Source organism: Suricata suricatta, chromosome 1 (genome assembly GCF_006229205.1).
Source record: "Suricata suricatta isolate VVHF042 chromosome 1, meerkat_22Aug2017_6uvM2_HiC, whole genome shotgun sequence".
Taxonomy (NCBI): Eukaryota; Metazoa; Chordata; class Mammalia; order Carnivora; family Herpestidae; genus Suricata; species Suricata suricatta.
In genome coordinates, this window is record NC_043700.1 from 164,499,033 (window position 1) to 164,520,399 (window position 21,367).

The following is a 21,367-nucleotide window of genomic DNA, read 5'->3' on the forward strand; positions in this document are numbered from 1 at the left end:
GACTCCATGTCCAGAGCAATTGGAGGGCTTGTCTGTCATGAAAAGACTGAGGAGCTATGACATCTGCTCTGGTTTCCATCCAAATGGACATGAGCCCCACAACATGAGTTTGACCAAAGATAGAAAAAAAAATAAAGCTGCACCCCACGTGCCTTATTCTCTCGCTCTAACCGTTACACCAGCATGAGAGACACAGAAGTATCCGTTCCACAAAGACCAATTATAATTCACAGAAAATGAAATGATTGTGATCAATTTACCTTTCCTGCAAAGTGGGAGATTGTGATAAACACACAGGTGAAAGAATAGGCTTTTACCTTCTTTGCCACCTCAGCGAGCAGGAGCGTCTTCCCGGTGCAGGGTCCGCCGTATACAACGAGGGGGTTGATGGGCCCGGCTTTGCTTGGGAGAATGTATGTATGCACTGTGTTGAGAGATTCACACTTGTACTCGTAGAAGGAGGCGTACGTCTTACACAATGACGAGTGCTGGAGGATTTCATCGTAGAGCGTGTCAGTTTCCGTGTCAAAATTCTGTTGAACGGTTGCCTGAATTATATCGATCATGTCCTCATAAAACTGCTTCCCAAGTCCCTCTATGTAGTGATTTTCTATTTCTTGGGAGTATCCCAGTTTCATGTCACAATGAGTAACCGACGTGTACACTCTCAGATTAGATGATGCAACAATAGTAGGAATAAATTCATCCCTGAGTTTTATCAGCTTCTCTTGGGCTTCAGCGTCCCGCATAATCCTTGGTTCTGTTCCAGTTATATCCATGTATTTTCCCATCTCTGGGATTTTCACAAAGCGTTCAATGTTAGCGATTTTCCGAATGTAGCAGACGCACTTCTTTAGGAATGCTGGAGTTTGTTTTCCTAGAGCAAAGTCGAACTCGTCCTCTATCGCTGAAAGAAAATAGGGGTTGATTGTCTAGGGCAAAGGAGCGGTGGGCCCACACCCCCAGTACTTATCTCTCTAGGTGCTGGTGGGAGACTGTTTTGCTTGCAGTGTGTAGCAGAGTCGTCTGTAGATTAGTTTCTTAACTCCTTAATTTACTATCTGTCTTTTCCTAAACAGCTGGGAAAATGGGGCACCCATGTGGCTCAGTCAGTTAAGCATCTGACTTCAGCTCAGGTCATGGTCTTACAGTTGGTGGGTTCAAGCCCTGCATTGGGCTCTGTGCTCTCGCTCTCTCTCTCTCTCTCTCTCTCTCTCTCTCTCTCTTCCCCTCCCCTGTGTGCATGCCCCCTCTCTCTCTTTCAAAAATAAGTAAATAAATATTTTTAAAAAAACAACCAGGAAACCAGAGCAATGTTGGTTTTACTTAAAATTATTTAATTTCCTTCCCAGTTAGAGAGGTTGAACATAAGCATGAAAAAGAAAGTATACCAAGTTTATAGTTGATTCTTTAAAAAAAATTTTTTTAATGTTTTATTTATTTTTGAGTGAGAGAGAGACAGTGTGAGCAGGGGAGGGTCAGAGAGAGAGAGAGAGAGGGAGAATCTGAAGACAGGCTCCAGGCTCTGACCTAGCTGTCAGCACAGAGCCTGACACGGGGCTCAAACCCACAAACCATGAGATCATGACCTGAGCTGAAGTCAGATACTTAACCTACTGAGCCACCCAGGCGCCCCTATAATTGATTCTTTTAAGTTCCTGTTCAGCTTCTCTCTGACTTAAGGGGTTCTAATAACGAAGAGCAGGGATCAACTGGAGCCAGGAAGAATGAGGAAAAGGCCAAATGACATATTATTTTACTTTTTCCTTGTCAGTCTTTCCTTTACAATGTGGCTTCACCATTGTGTTTGGAGTGCATTGTACCCCAGACAGGTATGTGTAAATAGTGACATAAGAACATGTTCAGCATATAATCATGTTCTGATTATTGATCAATCTGAATTATCCATATCACTGTTAAATTCCATTATATCCATTGGGGCAGGTACAGAAAAAGGACTTAGTGTGTAAATTTATTTCTTTAAAGATAAACTGGGTTATGGCGTACAGTATGCTTATACACAAATAAATACACATCCTAAATCACTGAGACCCCATAGCAACTTTGGAAACTGTGCAGGACAAAAACATCACTTGTGCATGATTTTAGGGAGGAAAAATAAAAAGACATGAAATAACTAAACCAATGGCAATGAACTTTAAGGCAACAATCTTTTAAAACTGGCTCCTTCCCATCCAGATGGCCAACAGACACACGAAACGATGCTCAGCGTCACTCATCATCAGGGAAACACAAATCAAAACCACACTGAGATGCCACCTCACGCCAGTCAGAGTGGCTAAAATGAACAAATCAGGAGACTATAGATGCTGGCGAGGATGTGGAGAGATGGGCACCCTCCTACACTGTTGGTGGGAATGTAAACTGGTGCAGCTGCTCTGGAAAACAGTGTGGAGGTTCCTCAAAAAACTGTCAGTAGAACTCCCTATGACCCAGCAATAGCACTGCTGGGGATCTACCCAAGGGATACAGAAATGCGGATACATGGGAGCACATGTACCCCGATGTTCATAGCAGCACTTTCTACAATAGCCAAATCATGGAAAGAGTCTAAATGTCCATCAACTGATGAGTGGATCAAGAAGATGTGGTATATATACACAATGGAGTACTACATGGCAATGAGAAAGAATGAAATCTGGCCATTCATAGCAATGTGGATGGAACTTGAGGGTGTTTTGCTAAGTGAAATAAGTCAGGCGGAGAAGGACAGATACCATATATTTTCACTCATAGGTCTAAAAGGAGAAACTTAACAGAGGACCATGGGGAGGGGAAGGGGGGAAAAAGAGGGAGAGGGAGGGAGGCAAATCATGAGAAACTCTTAAATACTGAGAACAAACTGAAGGCTGAAGGGGGAGAGGGAAAGGGAAGGGATGGGCATGGAGGAGGGCACTTGTGGGGATGAGCACTGGGTGTTATATGGAAACCAACTTGACAATAAACTATAAAAAAAATAAAATAAAACTGGCTCCTTCCCCATCCTCCCCCACTTTTCTTCATCTAATTGGTCTTAACTGAGCATTTACTATGTGCCAAGCACATTGTTAGTTGCTCAGGATACAGTAGGAGAGAGAAAAACGGACAATGCTGAGAGAAAAAGCCATTATGGCATTTACAGTCTAGTAGAAGTTGGTGGACAGGAATCATTGAGTCCCACAAATGTATGCATTCTGATTGTTTCAGTCTTATGAAGGAGAGTAATGGTACAATGAGAGCGAACAATTAGGAGGGCTCCCCTACTCAGAAGCCAGGGAAATCTTCCTTGAGGAGGTGACCACTAGGCTGTGATCTGATGGAAGAATTGGGGTTTGGGGTGGCCCCTGAATATGCAGGGCAGGGGTGGCCAGAAACTGGGGCACCTGGGTGACTCCGTCGGTTAAGCATCCGATTTCACCTCAGGTCATGATCTCACGGTTCATGAGTTTGAGCCCTGAATTGGGCTTGGGATTCTCTCTCTATCCCTCACCCACTCATACCTTCTCGTCTCTCAAAATAAATAAACTTAAAAAAAAAAAACCCCGAAAACATTTCAATGTGCTGGCTGCAACTCCATCAAATGAAACCTAGAACATACATGTATTCTATACAGTAACTATTAGGGAAGTTGGGAACTGTTTTTTTAAACGGTGCCTTTTTGTAGACCTCTCATAATTTTTTCAGTAATAATAGCAATTGGTCAAAAGTGATGACTCAAGTAAAAGAAGATATGTTTATAGCCACCAGTGTGGAGTGAGCTGTGCTATGGTCATCAGTGCAGTTTACAGTTTTTTTTTTTTAATTTTTAATTTATTTTTGAGAGACAGAGAGAGACAGTGTGAGCACGGGAGGGTCAGAGAGAGAGGGAGACACAGAATCCGAAGCAGGCTCCAGGCTCTGAGCTAGCTGTCAGCACAGAGCCTGACGCAGGGCTCGAACCCACGAACCGTGAGACCATGACCTGAGCTGAAGCCGGACGCTTAACCCACTGAGCCGCCCAGGCGCCCCTGCAGCGGGTTTTGATCAAGCAAGTTGGCTAATGAGGCCAGTTCAAGGAGCATATACAATGTAGATCTACTCTTCTTTTTATGAGAGTAAGAACTTGTAATGTGGGTGAGGGGAGCTGTAGGAAATCTGCAGAAAGCACCCTTTGGCGCCTTGCTTTTCCAGCCATCTGTGTAACATGCTGGGGCCACCCTGGGTTAACCAGATGCTACCTTCTGTGTACGAGGAGGAAGAAGATGTCCGCCTGCAGCATGTATAACAGATGATAACCAGAGATATGCCCTGTTACCTCTGAGGCCCAGAAAACCTGACATTGTCACCACATCTATGGAAAGAATGTATCAATCAAGAGTGTTGATTATACAGGGATTGTAAGCAGAGATGGAGAAAAACCACCCTGGTAGAACCCATCTAGGCGTGGCTCGGGGGGGAAAAAAAGAGGCCGTACATAAGAATGCCTGGTTGATGATATAGACTTACTATATATACCTGAATAAATGAGTCACGTGAGCCAAAGACATCTCTATAGATATATGTCTAGAAACCAGTGCATTCTCACGATTTGGGGGGACTTTTATTAATAATTTCTGATATTTATTTGCCTATCAATATTATAAATTTACCCAGAAAATTCTTACCAGAACATCTGTTTTCTGTCTTTGCAGTTTTCTACATATCCTAACGTTTAACAGGCCATAGCACCAAGGAAGGAACATTAGGAGGATCCCAGCCCTGGCAACCATCATTCACGAGGTATAAATCCCCAAATCTACTATCCCTGAGACCACCCAGATTTTTAATGTTCATAGTTGGACACTGGGTTAGGGTCTAGTTTATTTCTCTTCTGCTCCTGTTATTTTATGAAGGCGAAAGTGGGAGTGTGAAAAAGTACATTCAGATAGAAAGAGTTCATCTCTCCAGACTCTACTGAGTATTTATATTCCAACATTTCAGAAAACATAAGTAATCTATTAGATCCCTTTCAAAGAATTGGCACTTCCCCAGCCATTTTTATTTATATAGACATGGTCTTACAGTGAGTTTGAAGGGGTGCCTGGGTGGCTCAGTTGGTTGGGTGTCTGACTTCGGCTCAGGTTGTGATCTCACGGTCGGCGAGTTCAAGCACTGCATCGGGCTCTGTACTGATAGCTCAGAGCCTGGGGCCTGCTTTGGATTCTGTGTCTCCCCCTCTCAGCCCCTCCCCTCTTCATGCTCGGTCTCTCTCGAAAATAAATAAATATTTTTTAAAAATGAGTTTGAAATGTAAAATAAATTATTATAAGCATGCATATTTTAAGAGATGTACCCCAAGCAGGAAACAGTCTGCTTGGAGTAGTTTGTACTACATAGTATGAAGATGAAGTTTTTAATCTTCACATGGTTGGTCACATGGACAGAATTCTTTAGAGAAAGTTAGGAGACAGTTTTTGTGGATGAAATACTTGAACTGTATAATTTTAAATAAGCGGAAGCCTTCCCCAAACTGGAATCTCTTACATCACGAATTGGAAAGCTTTTGCTCTCGGCATTTTCTTCTATTACAGCACATTTTTAGGACCAGGTTTTGTTCTTGATAAACATGAAGAACTAAAGCCTCGAGATTGGATCCAAAAGATCCCAGAGGAGCAAGGATGTCTGCCAACCTGTATGTTCTAAAGACAGGACTCATTCTGGCCAATTTAAGTAGTTTCGGGGAGACCTAACATAAGACCTAATTTTTGATCGCTTCTAGAGAATGAATTTGTCACACATATTTATAATTTCCCTAAGCTTGAAATACATGTACACAGAGAGAATGGGATCAAGTGCCTTTGAGGTTTTCATAGATGCTTTATCACGTCATTCACAAAACCAATCTGAAAATGCACCTGCCGATGCTTTTTCTCGATAATTCCTTACTGTCAGTTTTAAAAACATGTTATATGTACCTGATCACTTTCATGCAGTTGCGTGTGTCCCCTGGGAACTATGACTGACATACTCCTTCAGATCTGTGGTGTCCTGGGCATCCTTTAAAAATAAAGCCTCCGGTCTATGGCTGAGGAAGGCTGACAAGTGAGTCTCTGCTCAGTTGATCTGTATTTTAAGGTTAAGTGAGACCCTGTATTTTAAGGTTAAATGAGAAGGCCACTACCTTCTTTATTTCTCAGTCTCTAGTGGCTTCCCGCTTCCCTAGATTAAAACAGAAGGTTCATATTATGCTTCATCTCTGCCTCCCTGGGCCAGGCCACCTTTACCTTCTTCCTGCTCTTGGAACTTACTAAGCACATTCCTCTCTCAGAGATCTTGAATCTGGTAATCCCTCTGCCCAGAATTCTCCTAGAGCACAGCTGACTCTGAATCCCGTCATTCAGCTCAAAGTCCTTTCCTTACTGCTACTCTATCGACATCTGCACCACCGCATCGTTCATCAGCCCCCGGTACTGTCTTGTTTATTCATACCGTGTATCCTTTCCAAAATGGTCCTGTTCATGTATTTGATAAATACATGCCTATCATTTATTTCCCCCCCACGAAACAATAAGTTCCAGGAGAGACAGAAGACAGACCTGCCTTCTTATTCACTGTTGTATCCTCAGGGCCTGCCACATAGCAGGCACTCAATCAATGTTTGCTGAGTGAGTGAGTGAATGAATCAATGAATGGAATGAATGTATGAACTGAGAACACTGGCAGAGTCTGCTCTATTATTTGCAGCCTCCTCTGACATTTTTAAAATCACATTTTCTGAAGAAGTCATCAAATTAAGTAAAGGCTTATCTGTGGGTTAAAAGAAAAGGACACTTGCCTCTCCAGGAGAAGGAAACATTTAGAAAAATTAAATTTCAACAGGCAGTAAATGACATTAAGCTTGTAGACCCATGAAAGCGAAGCCATGAACACATCTCTTACGTATCTCTTCCTTCGTTTACTGAAGATGTGTGAAAATTACCTGAGAACAGGTACCTCTTAGCTTGGCTATATTTCAGTTTCCCCTTTTCATGTAACAGTTTTACAGCAGTCTTAAATATCTTCTTGATCTCATCTGATATCTCTTGCCAGGTCTTCTCATTGTTGGCTTTGGCAGAAGGCTGCATCTATGGAAATGTAAAAGTGAGATATTAGTCTTAAAATCATCAAAAGAAAAATCAACATTTAAGCACAAGAAAAGCCCTATAATTCGAAGGCCTCCTATGTGCCAATATTATGACAGGTGGTTAATGGGCCGCATCTCATTTAATCCCCCAATAACCCTGGAAGGTGGGAATTATCTCTATGTTATGTGTAAATTTGCACAAATTGAACACAATTTATTGGGATTTCTTATTATACCATGTATTTCCTTGTTTTTACATTTTTATTTTAATTACAGTTAGTTGGCACAGTGTCATATTAGTTTCACATGTACAATAGAGTGATTCAACTCTTCCATACATCGCCCCGTGCTCGTCACACGTGCCCTCCCCTCTTAATCCCTATCGTCTGTTTAACCCCCCCCCCCCGCCCCACCTCCCTTCTGGTAACCATCAGTTTGTTCTCTATAGTTAAGAGTCTGTTTCTTGGTTTCTCTCTCTCTCTCTCTCTCCTCCTCCCTCCCTGTCTTTCCACCTCCTTCCTTCCCTTTTTCCCTTTGCCATTTGCTTTGCTTTTTAAATTCCACATATGAGTAAAATCATATGGTATTTTGTCTTTCTCTGACTTAGCATTATACTCTTTAACTCCAGCCATGTTGTTGCTAGAGGCCAGATTTCATTCTTTTTTATGGCTGAGTAATATTCCATTGCACACGCGCGCGCGCGCGCGCGCGCGCGCACACACACACACACACACACACACACACACACCCCACAGCTTCTTTATCCGTTCATCAATCAATGGACACTTGGGCTACTTCCATAGTTTGGCTGTTGTAAATAATGCTTCAGGGGTGCACGTCTCCCTCTGAAGTCATGTTTTTGTATTCTTTGGGTAAATACCCAGGAATGAGATTGCTGGATAGTAGAGTAGTTCTGTTTTTAACTTTTTGAGGAACCTCCATACTATCTTCCACAGTGGCTACACCAGTTTGCATTCCCACCAACAGTGTACGAAGGTTCCCTTTTCCTTTTAACTGACAATACCTGCTGTTTCTTGTGTTGGTGATTTTAACCATTAACACTAACAGGTGTGAGATGATATCTCATTGTGGTTTTTATTTGCATTCCCCTGATGATCCGTGATGTTGAGCATCTTATCATGTGTTTGTTGGCATCTGGATGTCTTCTTCAGAAAAATGTCTGTTCAGGTCTTCTGCCCATTTCTTAACAGGATTACTTGTTTTTGGGGGCTGCGTTTTATAAGTTCTTTATATACTTTGGATACCAGGCGTTTATTGGATGAGTCATTTGCAAATATCTTATCTCATTCAGTAGGTCACATTTTAGTTTTGTTGATTGTTTCTTTCCCTGTGTAGAAGTTTTTATTTTGATAGAGTCCCAATAGTTTATTTTTCCTTTTGTTTACCTTGCCCCAGGGGACCTATCTAGAAAAGTTGCTACAGCCAATGTCAGAGAAATTACTGTCTGTGCTCTATTACAGGACTTTTATGGTTTCAGGTCTCACAGTTAGGTCTTTAATCCATTTTGAATTTGTTTTGTGTATGATACAGTTTCATTCTTTTGTATGTTGCTGTCCAGTTTTCCCAAAATAATTTGTTGAAGAGACTGTCCTTTTCCCACTGGATATTATTTCCTGCTTTGTTGAAGATTAATCAACCATATAGTTGTGGGTTTATATCTGGGGTTTCTATTCTGTTTAATTGGTCGATGGGTCTGTCTTTGTGCCAGTACCATACTGTTTTGATCACTACAGGTTTGTAATATAACTTGAAGTCCAGAATTTTGATGCCTCCAGCTTTGCTTTTCTTTTATCAAGATTGCTTTGGCAATTTAGGGTCTTTTGTGGTTCCATACAAATTTTAGAATTGTTTGTTCTAGTTTTGTGAAAAATGCTCTTGGCATCTTGATAGGGATTGCATTAAATGTGTAGATTGCTTTGGGTAGCATAGACATTTTAACAATATTTGTTCTTCCAATCCATGAGTATGGAATGTCTTTTCATTTCTTTGTGTCATCTTCAATTTCTTTCATCAGTGATTTATAGTTTTCAGAGTACAGGTCATTCACCTCTTTGGTTAGGTTTATTTTTAGGTATCTTATTATTTTTGGTGTAGTTATAAATGGGATTGTTTTCTTAATTTCTCTTTCTATTGTCTCATTACTGTATATAGAAACACAACAGATTTTTTTACGTTGATTTTGTATTCAGTAACTATTAAATTGGTGTATCAGTGCTAGCGGAGTTTTGGTGGAGTCTTTCAAGTCTTCTATATATAGTATCATGTCATCTGCAAATAGTGAAGTTTGACTTCTTCCTTACTGACTTGGATGCCTTTTATTTCTTTTTGTCATCTGATTGCTGTGGGAGGACTCCCAGTACTATGTTGAATAAAAGTAGTGGGAGTGGAGATCTTGTTTTGTTCCTGGTCTTAGGGGAAAGGATTTCAGTTTGTCCCCCACTGAGGATGATATTAGCTGTGGATTTTTCATATATGGCCTTTACTATGTTGAGGTATTTTCCTTCTACACTTACTTTGTTATCATGAATGGATGGATGTTGTACTTTGTTAAATATTTTTTCTGTGTTTATTGAAATGACCACATGGCTCTTATCCTTTCTCTTGTTAATGTGATGTATCACACTGATTGACTTGTGAATATTGAACCACCTTTGCAACCCAGGAATGAATCCCACTTCAATGTGAATGATTTTTTTTAATGTATTGTTGAATGTAATGTAATATATTTCTTAATATTTTATTGAGGATTTTTGCAACTTTGTTCATCAGGGATATTGGCTTGTAGTTTTCTTGTTTAATTGTCTCTTTATCTAGTTTTGGTATTAGGATAATGCCAGCTTCATAGAATGACTTTGGAAGTTTTCCTTCCATTTCTATTTTTTGGAATAGTTTGAGAAGAATATGTATTAACTCTTCTTTATATGTTTGGTAGAAATCCCCTGCAAAGACTTATGGCCTTGAACTTTTGTTCATTGGGAACGTTTTGATTATTGATTTAATTTCTTTTCTGGTTATCAGTCTTTTCAAATTTTCTGGTTCTTGTTTCAGTTTTCATAGTTTATATGTTTCTAGGAATTTATCCACTTCTTTTAGGTTGTCCGATTTGTTGGCATATAGTTTTAAATAATATTCTCATAATTTTATTTCTGTAGTGTCAGTTGTTATTTCTCATTTGTGATTTTATTTATTTGAATCCTTTCCCTTTTTTCTTTGTAAGTCTGACTATAGGTTAATCAATTTTATGGATTTTTTTTCAAAGAACCAGCCCCTGGTTTTATTGATCTGTTCTAGTGTGTGTGTATGTGTGTGTATGTATGTATGTATTTTGCTTTTTATATCCTTTATTTCTGCTCTAATTTATTTCCTTCTGCTGGTTTTAGGTTTCATTTGTTCTTTTTCTAGCTCCTTTAGGTGTAAGGTTAGGTTGATTATTTGAGATTTTTCTTGCTTCTTAGGTACACTTGTATTGCTATAAACTTCCCTCTTAGGACTGCCTTTACTGCATCCCAAAAGCTTTGGATCATTATGTTTTCATTTTCATTTGTCTCCATGTATTTTTTTATTTCCTCTTTGATTTCTTGACTGAACCATTCATTATTTAGTAGCATGTTATTTAACCTCCATGTATTTGTGGTCTTTCCAGATTTTTTCTTGTGGTCAGTTTCTAGTTTTATAGCATTGTGGTCAGAAAAGTTGCATGGTATGGCTTTGATCTTGTATTTTTTGAAGTTTGTTTCATGGGCTAATGTATGATCTGTTCTGGAGAATGTTCCATGTGCACTTGAAAACATGTATTCTACGGTTTTAGAATGGGATGTTCTGAATATATCTGTTAAATCTATCTGTCCCAGTGTCTCATTTAATGCCACTGTTTCCTTGTTGATTTTCTGTTTAGATGATCTGTCCACTGATGTAAATGTATTATTAAAGTCCCCTTCCATTTTTGTATTATTATTTATTAGTTCATTTGTTTGTTATTAACTGTTTTGTGTATTTGGATGCTTCTATGTTGGCACATAAGTATTTACAGTCGTTATATCTTCTTAATGGATTGTCCTCTTTATTATTACATAGTGACCCTCTTTGCCTCTTGTTACAGTCTTGGTTTTAAAGCCTATTTTGTCCAATATAAATATTGCTACTCTGGCTTTCTTTTGACCTTTGCTTGCATGATAAGCATTTTTCCATTCTCTCACTTTCAATATACAGCTGATTTAGGTCTACAATGAATCGCTTGTAGGCAGCATACAAATGTGTCTTGTCTTTTTATCCATTCTGTCACCCTATGTCTTTTGATTGGGGCAGTTAGTCCATTTACATTCAAAGTAATTATCAATAGTATGTATTTATTGCTATTTTATTACTTGTTTTGTGGTTGTTTCTGAAGATTTTCTCTGATCCTTTCTTGTCTTTCTATTATGTTTTGCTGATTTTCTTTAATAATATAATTGGATTCCTTTCTCTTTATTCCTTGCCTATTTGTTAGTGATTTTTGATTTGTGGTTAACATTAGGTTTGTATATAACCTCTTTTGCATATGGCAGTCTATATTTAGTTGGTGGTCATTTAAGTTTGAACCCATTCTTTTCTCTTCTCTTCCCCATGTTTTAGGTATATGTTATTATATTCTATACCCTTTTTTGTGAGTTCCTTGACTGATTCTTTTTACAAAAATATGCAATTTTACTGCTCTTGTATTTCCTATCTTTATCCTGTCACTTTTAGTCTTTCCTTCCCACTCAAAGATTCCCCTTTACTGTGTCTCACAGAGCTGGGTTCGTGGTTATGAAGTCCTGTTTCTTCCAGCCTGCTTTTCATTCCATCAGGTGTGTTTCTCATTTTGTTTATTGAGCCCTTTATCTCTGTGTTATTCCTTATCTCTGTGTTATGGGTTTTGCTAGTGGCCTCCACTCTTCTCTCAAGTCCAGTGAGTATCCTTATGATCATTGCTTTAAACTCTCTATTAGTCACATTACTTACATCTGTTTCATGTAGATCTCTGGCTGTGGCCTTGTCCTGTTCTTTCACTTGGGATAAATTTCTCTGTCTCCTCATTTTGTCTGCCTCTTTGTGTCTTTGTTTCTCTGTGTTAAGAAAGTCAGCTGTGTCTTCTACTCTTGAAAGTAGTGACTACAAGAAGAGGTCCTGGAGTGCCCTGCAGTGCAGCGTCCCCTGGTCACCAGAACCTGGCACTTCATAAGAGTATCCTTTGTGTGCCCTGCTGTTGTGTCTGGGTCATTTCTTCATTCAGTGCAGTCATCTGTTCGGCCTGTCTGCTTGTTGTGGGCCATGCTTCCTCTCTGTGGTGTTAGTGGGAACCAGACAGGCCAGATCTGAGGGGGTGTTCCTGCTAGGGAACTTGGGATGGGGTGTCAGTGTTAGCACAATTTGTGCTGGGCCCCTGGGCTTATGTCAGAGCCTTGAATTGCTCAGGCAGCGGGGGCTGCACCTCAGGGTGGCCAGGGGTGGGAGGCTGGGTGGGGTGTGGGATGAGTGGTAGGCATGGCTGGGTCTGGTGCTAGGTGGTGGCTGACGGCACTTGGCTGGCCGTGGCCTGGTGGCTGCTGTGGCTAGGCAGTGGCAGGGTGTGGATGGTTTAACAAAGTCTTCCCTGAGCTCAAGGCCAAGGCTAGTGGGCTAGTCCTCAGGAGAGCTCATGGGCCTGGTGCGCTGCCAGCAGGTTAGGTAGCCAGTGTCTCCCGGGTTTTGATACACATTTCATAAAAAAATGATCTCTTCAATATCCTCTAAAGGGAACAGAAAGTTAAAAGAGAGGTGGTCATTTGTTTTCATTTGTCTTTACTTGTTTCTTCTTTATTTGTTTTTATGATTCTCTAGGAAATCAAATGGGAGGGCTGCCTCCCAAACAAGTAACATTTAGAGAGTCTTGGTGATGATCGTCTTCATATATTCATTAATTTAACAATAATTTATGGAGAAATACCAGGTGGGGGCTAGAGAATAACTTAAATTTCCCTAGAGGATCTTAGAATCAAATGACAAAGGAGCACCTCAAGGCTCCCCAGCCACTTTGTAAATCTGGTTTCTTGGGCTATTATGCGTTTTGATATCTACTTCTCCCAGCAACTACATTTCCTCCTGGCATAAATATTTAACTGAGGAATGGCTTGGATATGCCCTAATACTCCTACCCATAGAAGCAAGAATCTTGCCGATAATTACTTTATAATGCATGGAGGGGGAAGAAGAAAAATTAAGGATCCTGACATGATTTCATATTGCATGGAGAAAATGCTTTATGTTAAATATCAGAATGACAAATACATGCGGTTCTTAAGTGAAGAACTGTTGCTAGGCTGTCACTAACGGAAGGCTGTAGTCCTCTCAGATGCTTGAGCACTGAATATGTCAAGGATGTTCTCTTTGCAAGAGGGATCGATATCTACGCCTTCTTTAAATGAAATACAATGTTTTTTAATTAAGTGGGCCCCACATCTAATGTGGGACTTGAACTCCTGACCCTGAGATCAAGAGTTGCATGCTCTACTGATTGAGCCAGCTAGGCACCACTATCCTTTTTTTCAATCTGTCTGGGAATCCATAATAAGGAATAGGCCCATCCATTTTCTATTCCTCCTTTTTTTCTGAATCAAGGGACACAAAGTACATACATTTAGGAGCCAGGCTGTTCAGAAGATAATGATACTGTTTGCATCATGAATCAACCTCATGAATCAACCTTACTTGAAGATTCTTCACGATATACAAGAATATAAGTTATGTATGAAACGTTGAAGGACAAATACTGAATCAATTGGAGACTATAATAAGTAGGCATACTTTAAAAAGAACCCTCCCCCAAAGAAAGTTTCACAAATCAAAAATATAACTGTTGAACTTGAAAATTTTATGCACGAACAGAGTGGACAAAGCTGAAGAAAAAATAAACTCACCAAGTGGGCAAAGACCTAAAATAATCTTCTGGAAAACAGCATGGAGAGCTAAGGGCATTGATAATGTGAAAGAGACTCAAGAGATATGGAGGATAGACTAGGATGGTCCAGGGTAAATCCAATTATAGAGCAAAAAGGAAAGCACAGAGGAAATAGAGGAAAAACATTATTTGATAAGATGATAGCTGAGAATTTTCCAGAGCAGATAGAATACCTAAATTCACAAATAGAGGATGTATGACATATGCCATTCAGAATAACATAGACACATTATGGCAAAATGGGAAAAATAAAAATATTTTCAGATAAACAGAGTTTATCACTAATAGACCTCCATTAATGGAACTTCCAAAGGTAAACTTGAGGAAGAAGGAAAGAACCCCAGGAGGAAAGTCTGAGAAGCCAGACAAGAAAGGTAAGTCCAAAACTGTTACGTTTCAGGGTGCCTGGGTGGCTCAGTCCATTAAGCATCTGACTCTTGGTTTTGGTTCAGGTTGTGATAATCTCACGGTTCCTGGGTTCGATCCCTATGTCAGGCTCTGCACTGACAGTGTGGAGCATGCTTGTGATTCTCTCTCTTTCTCTCTCTCAAAATAAAATAATTAAACTTAAAAAAATTGGAAAGTTTTTTAGATTTGGATTGTGTTGATCCAAAGAAATGTAGAGTCCAGGGCAGAATACTCTTCTGTCTACTGTGCCTTTTCTGTGGAGGGAAGCATCCCCAGATATGAACAGTTGAGGGTAACGGACACGTACATACTTTGGAGGGAAAGGTAACTCACTGCATTTTTGTTGCTTTGCAGCATCTCCGACTTAGGTCTGAGGTAATACGCCGCCGGCACCGAGTTCTCATCGCGACAGTACCACTCTTCCAGGAGCTTCGTCTCCAGCTTTGCCTCTACCGCAGCGTCCAAGATCATCTCGAACTCCGAGGCTTCGACTTCTCCGGGGATGCGGATGTTCCCATATTTTTCTCCTAACAGTCCCTGTGTATCCACAAAAAGGTTCAGGTTAGTGTATCACCAAGAAAATTCATTTTGTCCTGTTTACATCCTGTAGCTACTCGATAAATAACGAATAGAAATCAGATAGGTTGTTCCATCAGTTTTTTGTTTTAATCAAGGCAGATGCTTCTTTTCCCCCCCTGGATTATTTAATAAGTAAAATTAGATCACTTATACTGTAATCACAATAAATTCCTATCCTGAGAATTGAGATTGTGTATCCCAGCAGGCAAATGCAACATACAGGATTTTGTAGCAAATTTATTTTCCCAGAGTTTACATAATATAATAAAAATTGTTCTATTCTGACATTTTTTGTTTGTTCGTGACAAAGAAAAGTGACATGCTGCACTCTGAAACATCAAACATGTAAACTCAAGCAAACGAATTGCCTTGTGAGGAGTTAGCAGAGTAGGATTCTAGCCCCAGATTGACGCAGCTACAAATGCAAGTAGGAAATCACTGAATGCAGTGCCACTATGGCCCCCACTATAACCAGAAACAATTCAAAATGTAAACAGGATATAATTTTCTCCCCAAATTGGCAAAGAGAAACATGCTCAGTATTATGTGAAGGTGTGAGAAGAGGGGCGCCTGGGTGGCTCAGTCAGGTAAATGTCTGACTTCAGCTCAGGTCACGATCTCACAGTCTATGCGTTCGAGCCCCGCTTTGGGCTCCATGCTGACAGCTCAGAGCCTGGAACCTGCTTTGGATTCTGTGTCTCCCTCTCCACCCTTCCCTGCTTGCACTCTCTTTCCGTCTCTCTCTCAAAAAGAAATAATAAACATTTTTTAAAAAAGGTGTGAGAAGAAGATACCCACAGAGCTTTGATGGGGGTGTGTGTGTAAATTGATACAATATTTCATTGAGGGGGATTCTGGCAGAATGCATTAAAAGCCTTAAAAATCTATATAACTTTCAACTTGGCAATCTTTCTTCTGGGAAATTGTCTTTAGAAGATAGTTAAGGATGCACTTATAAAGACAGCAGAATATTCATGCTGATACTGTTTCAGCAGGAAAGATTTGGCATTGCAACCTCACTGCCCTGCCAATGGGGACATTTACACAGACTACAGCGCCTCTATTCAAAGGATGCAGCCAGTCATATTCTAGGACTGTATTGATGTAGAAAGATTATTTTTCTTTTTCAAGTTTTTATTTACATTCCAGATAGTTAGCGTACAGGGTAATATTAGTTTCATGTGTAGAATTTAGTGACCGACCATGTACATAACACTCAGCGCTTATCACAAGAGCCCTCCTTAATGGCCATCACCCATTTAACCCACCCCCTACCCACCTTCCCTCCAGTAACCCCAGTGCATTCTCTACAGTTAAGGGTCTGTTTTCTGATTTGCCTCCGTTTTTCCTTTTTTCCCCTTTGTTCACCTGTTTTGTTTCGTCAGTTCTACTTTTGAGTGAAATCACGTGGTATTTGTCTTTCTCTGACTTATTTCCCTTAGCAGACTTTCTAGCTCCGTCTACATCATTGCAAATGGCAAGATTTCATTCTTTTTGATGGCCGAGTAATATTCCATTATGTATATGTACCACATATCCTTTATTCATTCATCAGTCAATGGACACTTGGGCTCTTCCGTAATTTGCTGTTTTTGATAATACATACATTGGGGTGTATGTATTCCTTCAAATTTTGTACTTTTGTATCCTTTAGGTAAATACTTAGTAGTGCCATTGCTGAATTTTAGAAGATGTTTATAATATACTATTAAGTGAAAAGATAAGTTACAAAACTGTATGTATAAGATGATTCTAATGTTTTATATATGTTACATATATATATGAAAGCAGATAGTGTGTATATCTCTCTCTCTCTCTATATATATTTACATACATATACATATAAGAAACGTTTAATAATGCACAACAGTATTATCAATGATTATTTTGAGTGGCTTTAAATTTACTTAGATTGTTTTATGAACTTCTTGTTTTTTTTAAAAAGTTTGTTTATATTTTGTAGTGATCTCTACACCCAACATGGGGCTTGAACTCACAACCACAAGATCAAGAGTCACACGCTCTACCGACTGAGCCAGGCAGGTGCCGCTGAACTTGTGTTTTTTTTATTAAAAATTTGTGTACACATTATTATTTTGTAGGAGAAAAAGAATAGGTATTAAAAATTTTTAGACCAAGTGATGCTGTCTTTCCTGCCTTGTGGGACAATATTTTCAAGCTCCTCTAAATGTCTGCTTGAGCTGGTGGTCCGCACAGCGTGGTCCTCAGACCACAGTAGCACAGTGGCGCCGGCAACACCTGGGGACTTATTAGGCCTGCAGATTCTCACATCTCATCCCAGACCTACAAGTCAGAAACTCTGGGGGTAGGCTGAGAAATCGATGTTTTAGCAAGCCCTCCTGGTGCATGGACCGCCTGCTTAAGCTAATAAAAATATTAGCTCCTATAGCATCTGGTATTCGAATTACTCTTCAAAGTCTCATCTAGTAGAAACGAGGAAGGAGCATAATGGAGCTCTAAGACAAATCTATGCTATCTAAGACAAGTTTGTCATCTTTATAGTGTCCATGGGAAGGTTTCTCTTTAATCCGTGGGCACCTTCATCCTTTCCTCCTTTTGACTAGTACCTTCACCCTGAACTTCAAGCCTTGTTTACCCATTGGAATGTGAATTGTGGTTTGGCTTCCTTGGCACACTTCTTGCTACCTCTACTGCTTATCATGGCAATATCCGAAGGGTTTTTTCATCTCACACAGGCAGGTGAGAGAATTAAAGTCCTGGTAAATCTGTGTCCCAACTAAATTCATAACCTAAACTCTGTTACAAGATGGTAAGCTCCATAAGGGTTGAGGCCTGAGCTGTTGGTTCCTAGCACATAGAAAACATATATATTTTTAAAACCCTATTTATTGAATAAATGAATGAACCAAGATAGAGGAAAAAATCTTTAGACTTTGTTCTCTTCTTAGAAGCCGAAGCTGCTTCTTGTGTTCAGAGGTAATATTTCAGTTCTCAACAGGTGGAGTAACAATTTGGGAAGGTACCAGTCTTGTCTGCAACTTCCATTTCACCGTGTAGTCTTTTAATAAGTCCTGTCTGAACACATTCCTGGTTGGGCCATGCCCTATCTCCTTGGGACATAATCTCTATCATTTAATTGCTTACTCAAGCTGACTGTGGCTCACTGAACTCACCTTTTCAAACTCAGGTTTCCTCAATACTAGCCTCCAAGACCAGGCGGGAGGAAGATACAACCTGCTTGTCCTCCTTGGCTGCATAAAGGTCCTTTGGAAGGGCCTTGAATGGAGGGACGCCACCACTTTGGTCTCCATTATTTCAGCATGGTTAAATACGGGTCTACACGGGGTTCTTTTGACATAAGGGTGTTCTAACTCCTACTCACTATATCAGCTTGAAGGCCAAATGCAAACACTTTTATTTTAATCTGCATTTGTTTGGGGCTATTCTTGACAACAGGCTGTATGCAACAAAAATGCTATTTTGTGTTGTTTCTCACTTTCTATTTTGTTAAGGAATAATTGACATACAATGTGGCATTAGTTTCAGCTGTACAGCACAATGACTCAATATTTGTATACATTGCAAAATGGTCACCACGGTAAGTCTGGTTACCATCTGTCACCACCCAAAGTTGTTAGAATATTATTGACTGTGGTCCCAAAGTTGTACATTGTATCCCCGCATCTTATTTATCGTATACTTGCTAGCTGGTACCTCTCCGTTCCCTTCACCCATTTCATCTATCCCCTCCCCGCTCACCCCTCTGGCAACCATCACTCTACTCTCACTTTTAGTGTCCCTCTTCTAAAATCTCTTATGTTAAACTTGGATAAATGAACAGGTATGATTTCTGATTCTGCCACAGATACAGAAGGAGATGGCATTCTTAAAGCTAACCAACCTGGGGGTTATCCTGTTCCTGTTGGTAGTCTGGATAAGAATAGTCAGCATCCTTACTCAGGGCTGTCTGTCATGAGGAGTGAGGTTTTAGTGCTGGCAAGAGCTATCTAGAAAACCCGTAAGTATGGCCAAAGTAGGGAGTAAGCAGACTTCTAAGCGGTAGTCACCGGAAGAATCCAAAAAGTGGAGTCTGGCCATGGGTACAGGATCTGGTGGACAGCCAGAAAATTAAATATGGGGTTTAGTAATTGATGCTTCTCCATCTAGCGACCAATGACGTCCAGGAATATCATGGACCCAGCTATCAAGATCCAGGGGTACGGAGTAGGAAAGAGGACAAAATAGTGACTTAGCAAAATGAGATGGTGTCCTGGCACAGACCATCATCACTGCACTAGCAGTGAACTAACTCCTGGTTCTTTATCTCTCTGCCCTCACTAAGGCACGTTCCAGAGTCTAGGGCAGGGTCAAATCCATGATGGTTCTCTAAAATGGTGCCGTGGGCCACCTTGCACCTGGATCACTCAGGGTGCTTCTTAAAATGCATGTTGCAAGATCACTTCTCAGACCCGAAGAACCCTGTGGTTGGCAGCCCGGGAAAATGCATTTTAAAATGAGATTACAAATGAATCTAGAATGTGAGAACCGCTTCCGTGGGCAATGCATGTGCGTAATGGTTAGCAAGCACCGAAGGGGCAGGATGGGGAACACAGCAGCTCATTACGGAAATCGAAGGCTGTTCAAAAACAATTATTTGAGTGGAACAGCTGGCACCATATCCTACAATTATTGGATCGCTACAGTAAGGCAAAATGTTTTTGAGAGGAGAGATACTAAAGAAGAAAAAATATCCTCATCCAATTCAAATAGCAAATGTATATCGAGCACCTACTATATATAAAGTGGTAATATAGAACTTCAGAAAAGTAACAATGTGCTACAGGCTTAGAGTTTCTTATTGGATTGTTCTCCCCAAGTCTTTTCCTTCTATTGATTCTTCCTTTAGGTGGAACGCTCATAAATCATGGAGCAGTTACTTTTCAGGAGTCCGAGATAGGATTCTGTCTCAGTCTTATCTTGCTTTTTGAGAAATAGCAAAAAGAGAAATAGCAAAAGCGAATTTTGCCACCACATTTTTCAGGAAGACTTTATGGGGTTCTCTGTAGCCACAGTTTCAAGGTAACTCACAAGGTAACTCACATGCCTATATACCAGGGCTGGACACAATCAATTTAGAGAGTCAGTTAATGTGGCTGCAAAGTCCAGTTCATCTGCTTGATGGCTCAGAGTGGGGGAGAGATACAGGACCATACTTAGAAGGCTAGTGGTCAGATTCGAGGTGGCAAGACGGAGCCCATCTTGGTTTCCTAATCTGATGATTCCTTAGCCCTGTAGCCACAGGCAGTGTCCATGAATGACTTAAGAAACTATGGCCAAGAGTCCATGAACAATAGAATATTCACTTCCACCACTGAAGGAAAAACAACCGTCCACATCCTTCTGGCCCCAATGCTCCAAAGCTCATTTTTTGCCTAATTAAATCAATTTTGCCAGTGTGGGGGAGAAATTTGGTGGCAAGCTGAGGGACTACATTTGGTTTTGCATTGCGGTTTTTTTTTTTTAACTATACCATAGATCAATCTGCCTGTGTGACCCTGTATGGAAGACATACATATGTCTGAAATAATTTTTAACCTTTTATGGAATTGCTTAACACTCTGTCAATATACATAGGAACACAAACCTATAGAATTTCTCCTGTCTGCAGAATCCCCATAATCCCCTCTCCCACCCCCTAATCAAATGTGGATACATTTAAATTGCCCATTCTTCAACACTGAAGGTATGTTAGTTAGGCAAGTAGAAGCGATCCAACTGAGTTGTCGAATATAATCTGGGAGTTAAGTTCAAATGTCTGAACAGCCTTAAAAAACTCCATTTTCACTGTAATTTTGGTATGTAAAATTCTAGTATAAGAAATACTTTAAGACAGATGCTTTAGAACTGGATAGAAGTGATAGTTGCACAACACTGTAAATATTACTAAATGCCACTGAATTGTTCACACTAAAATGGTTAATTTTATGTTCTGTGAATTTCACCTCAATTGAAAAGAATATTCTCAGAATTTTTCAGTTCTTTGTAACCAGGAACTTGAATGCGAAAGGACTCTACTTTTTGTATCTACCTTTCTTTATATGCTGATATGGGTACATCTCATCCATTGCTTTTAAAGGCTTAGAACATTTTCTTTCCTTTTAATTGATGTTTCTTTTCTATTGGGCAAACACCGATTCCCACCCCAATCCCCAAGTACACTCTTCAGGTGTACTTGGTTCTCCCTGGACTTGCAACTGAGAATCTTTGGAGTCTGAGTCTGATGGTATGCCGTTTATGTTGTGGTGAAAAGAACAGAGGGACTGAAATATTGTTAAAGGTGT

At 40.1% G+C, this 21,367-nt stretch overlaps 2 protein-coding genes across 2 annotated transcripts in view; both read right to left on the reverse strand.

The window, feature by feature from the left end:
* C1H4orf19 (chromosome 1 C4orf19 homolog) overlaps positions 1 to 6,959 on the reverse strand; it is a 110,876-nt gene extending 103,917 nt beyond the window's left edge. The window contains exon 1 of the mRNA XM_029947575.1: positions 6,938 to 6,959. The gene's annotated coding sequence lies outside the window, so the exon portion shown is untranslated. The remainder of the gene's footprint in view (positions 1 to 6,937) is intronic.
* Positions 1 to 18,337, reverse strand: part of NWD2 (NACHT and WD repeat domain containing 2) — a 24,676-nt gene extending 6,339 nt beyond the window's left edge. Inside the window, exons 1-4 of the mRNA XM_029952190.1 lie at positions 18,200 to 18,337; positions 14,799 to 15,002; positions 6,938 to 7,082; positions 318 to 907 (exon numbers count right to left, since the gene is read on the reverse strand). Coding sequence (XP_029808050.1) covers positions 318 to 907; positions 6,938 to 7,082; positions 14,799 to 15,002; positions 18,200 to 18,337 — 1,077 coding nt within the window. The remainder of the gene's footprint in view (positions 1 to 317; positions 908 to 6,937; positions 7,083 to 14,798; positions 15,003 to 18,199) is intronic.
* Between the last annotated feature and the right edge of the window lie 3,030 nt (positions 18,338 to 21,367).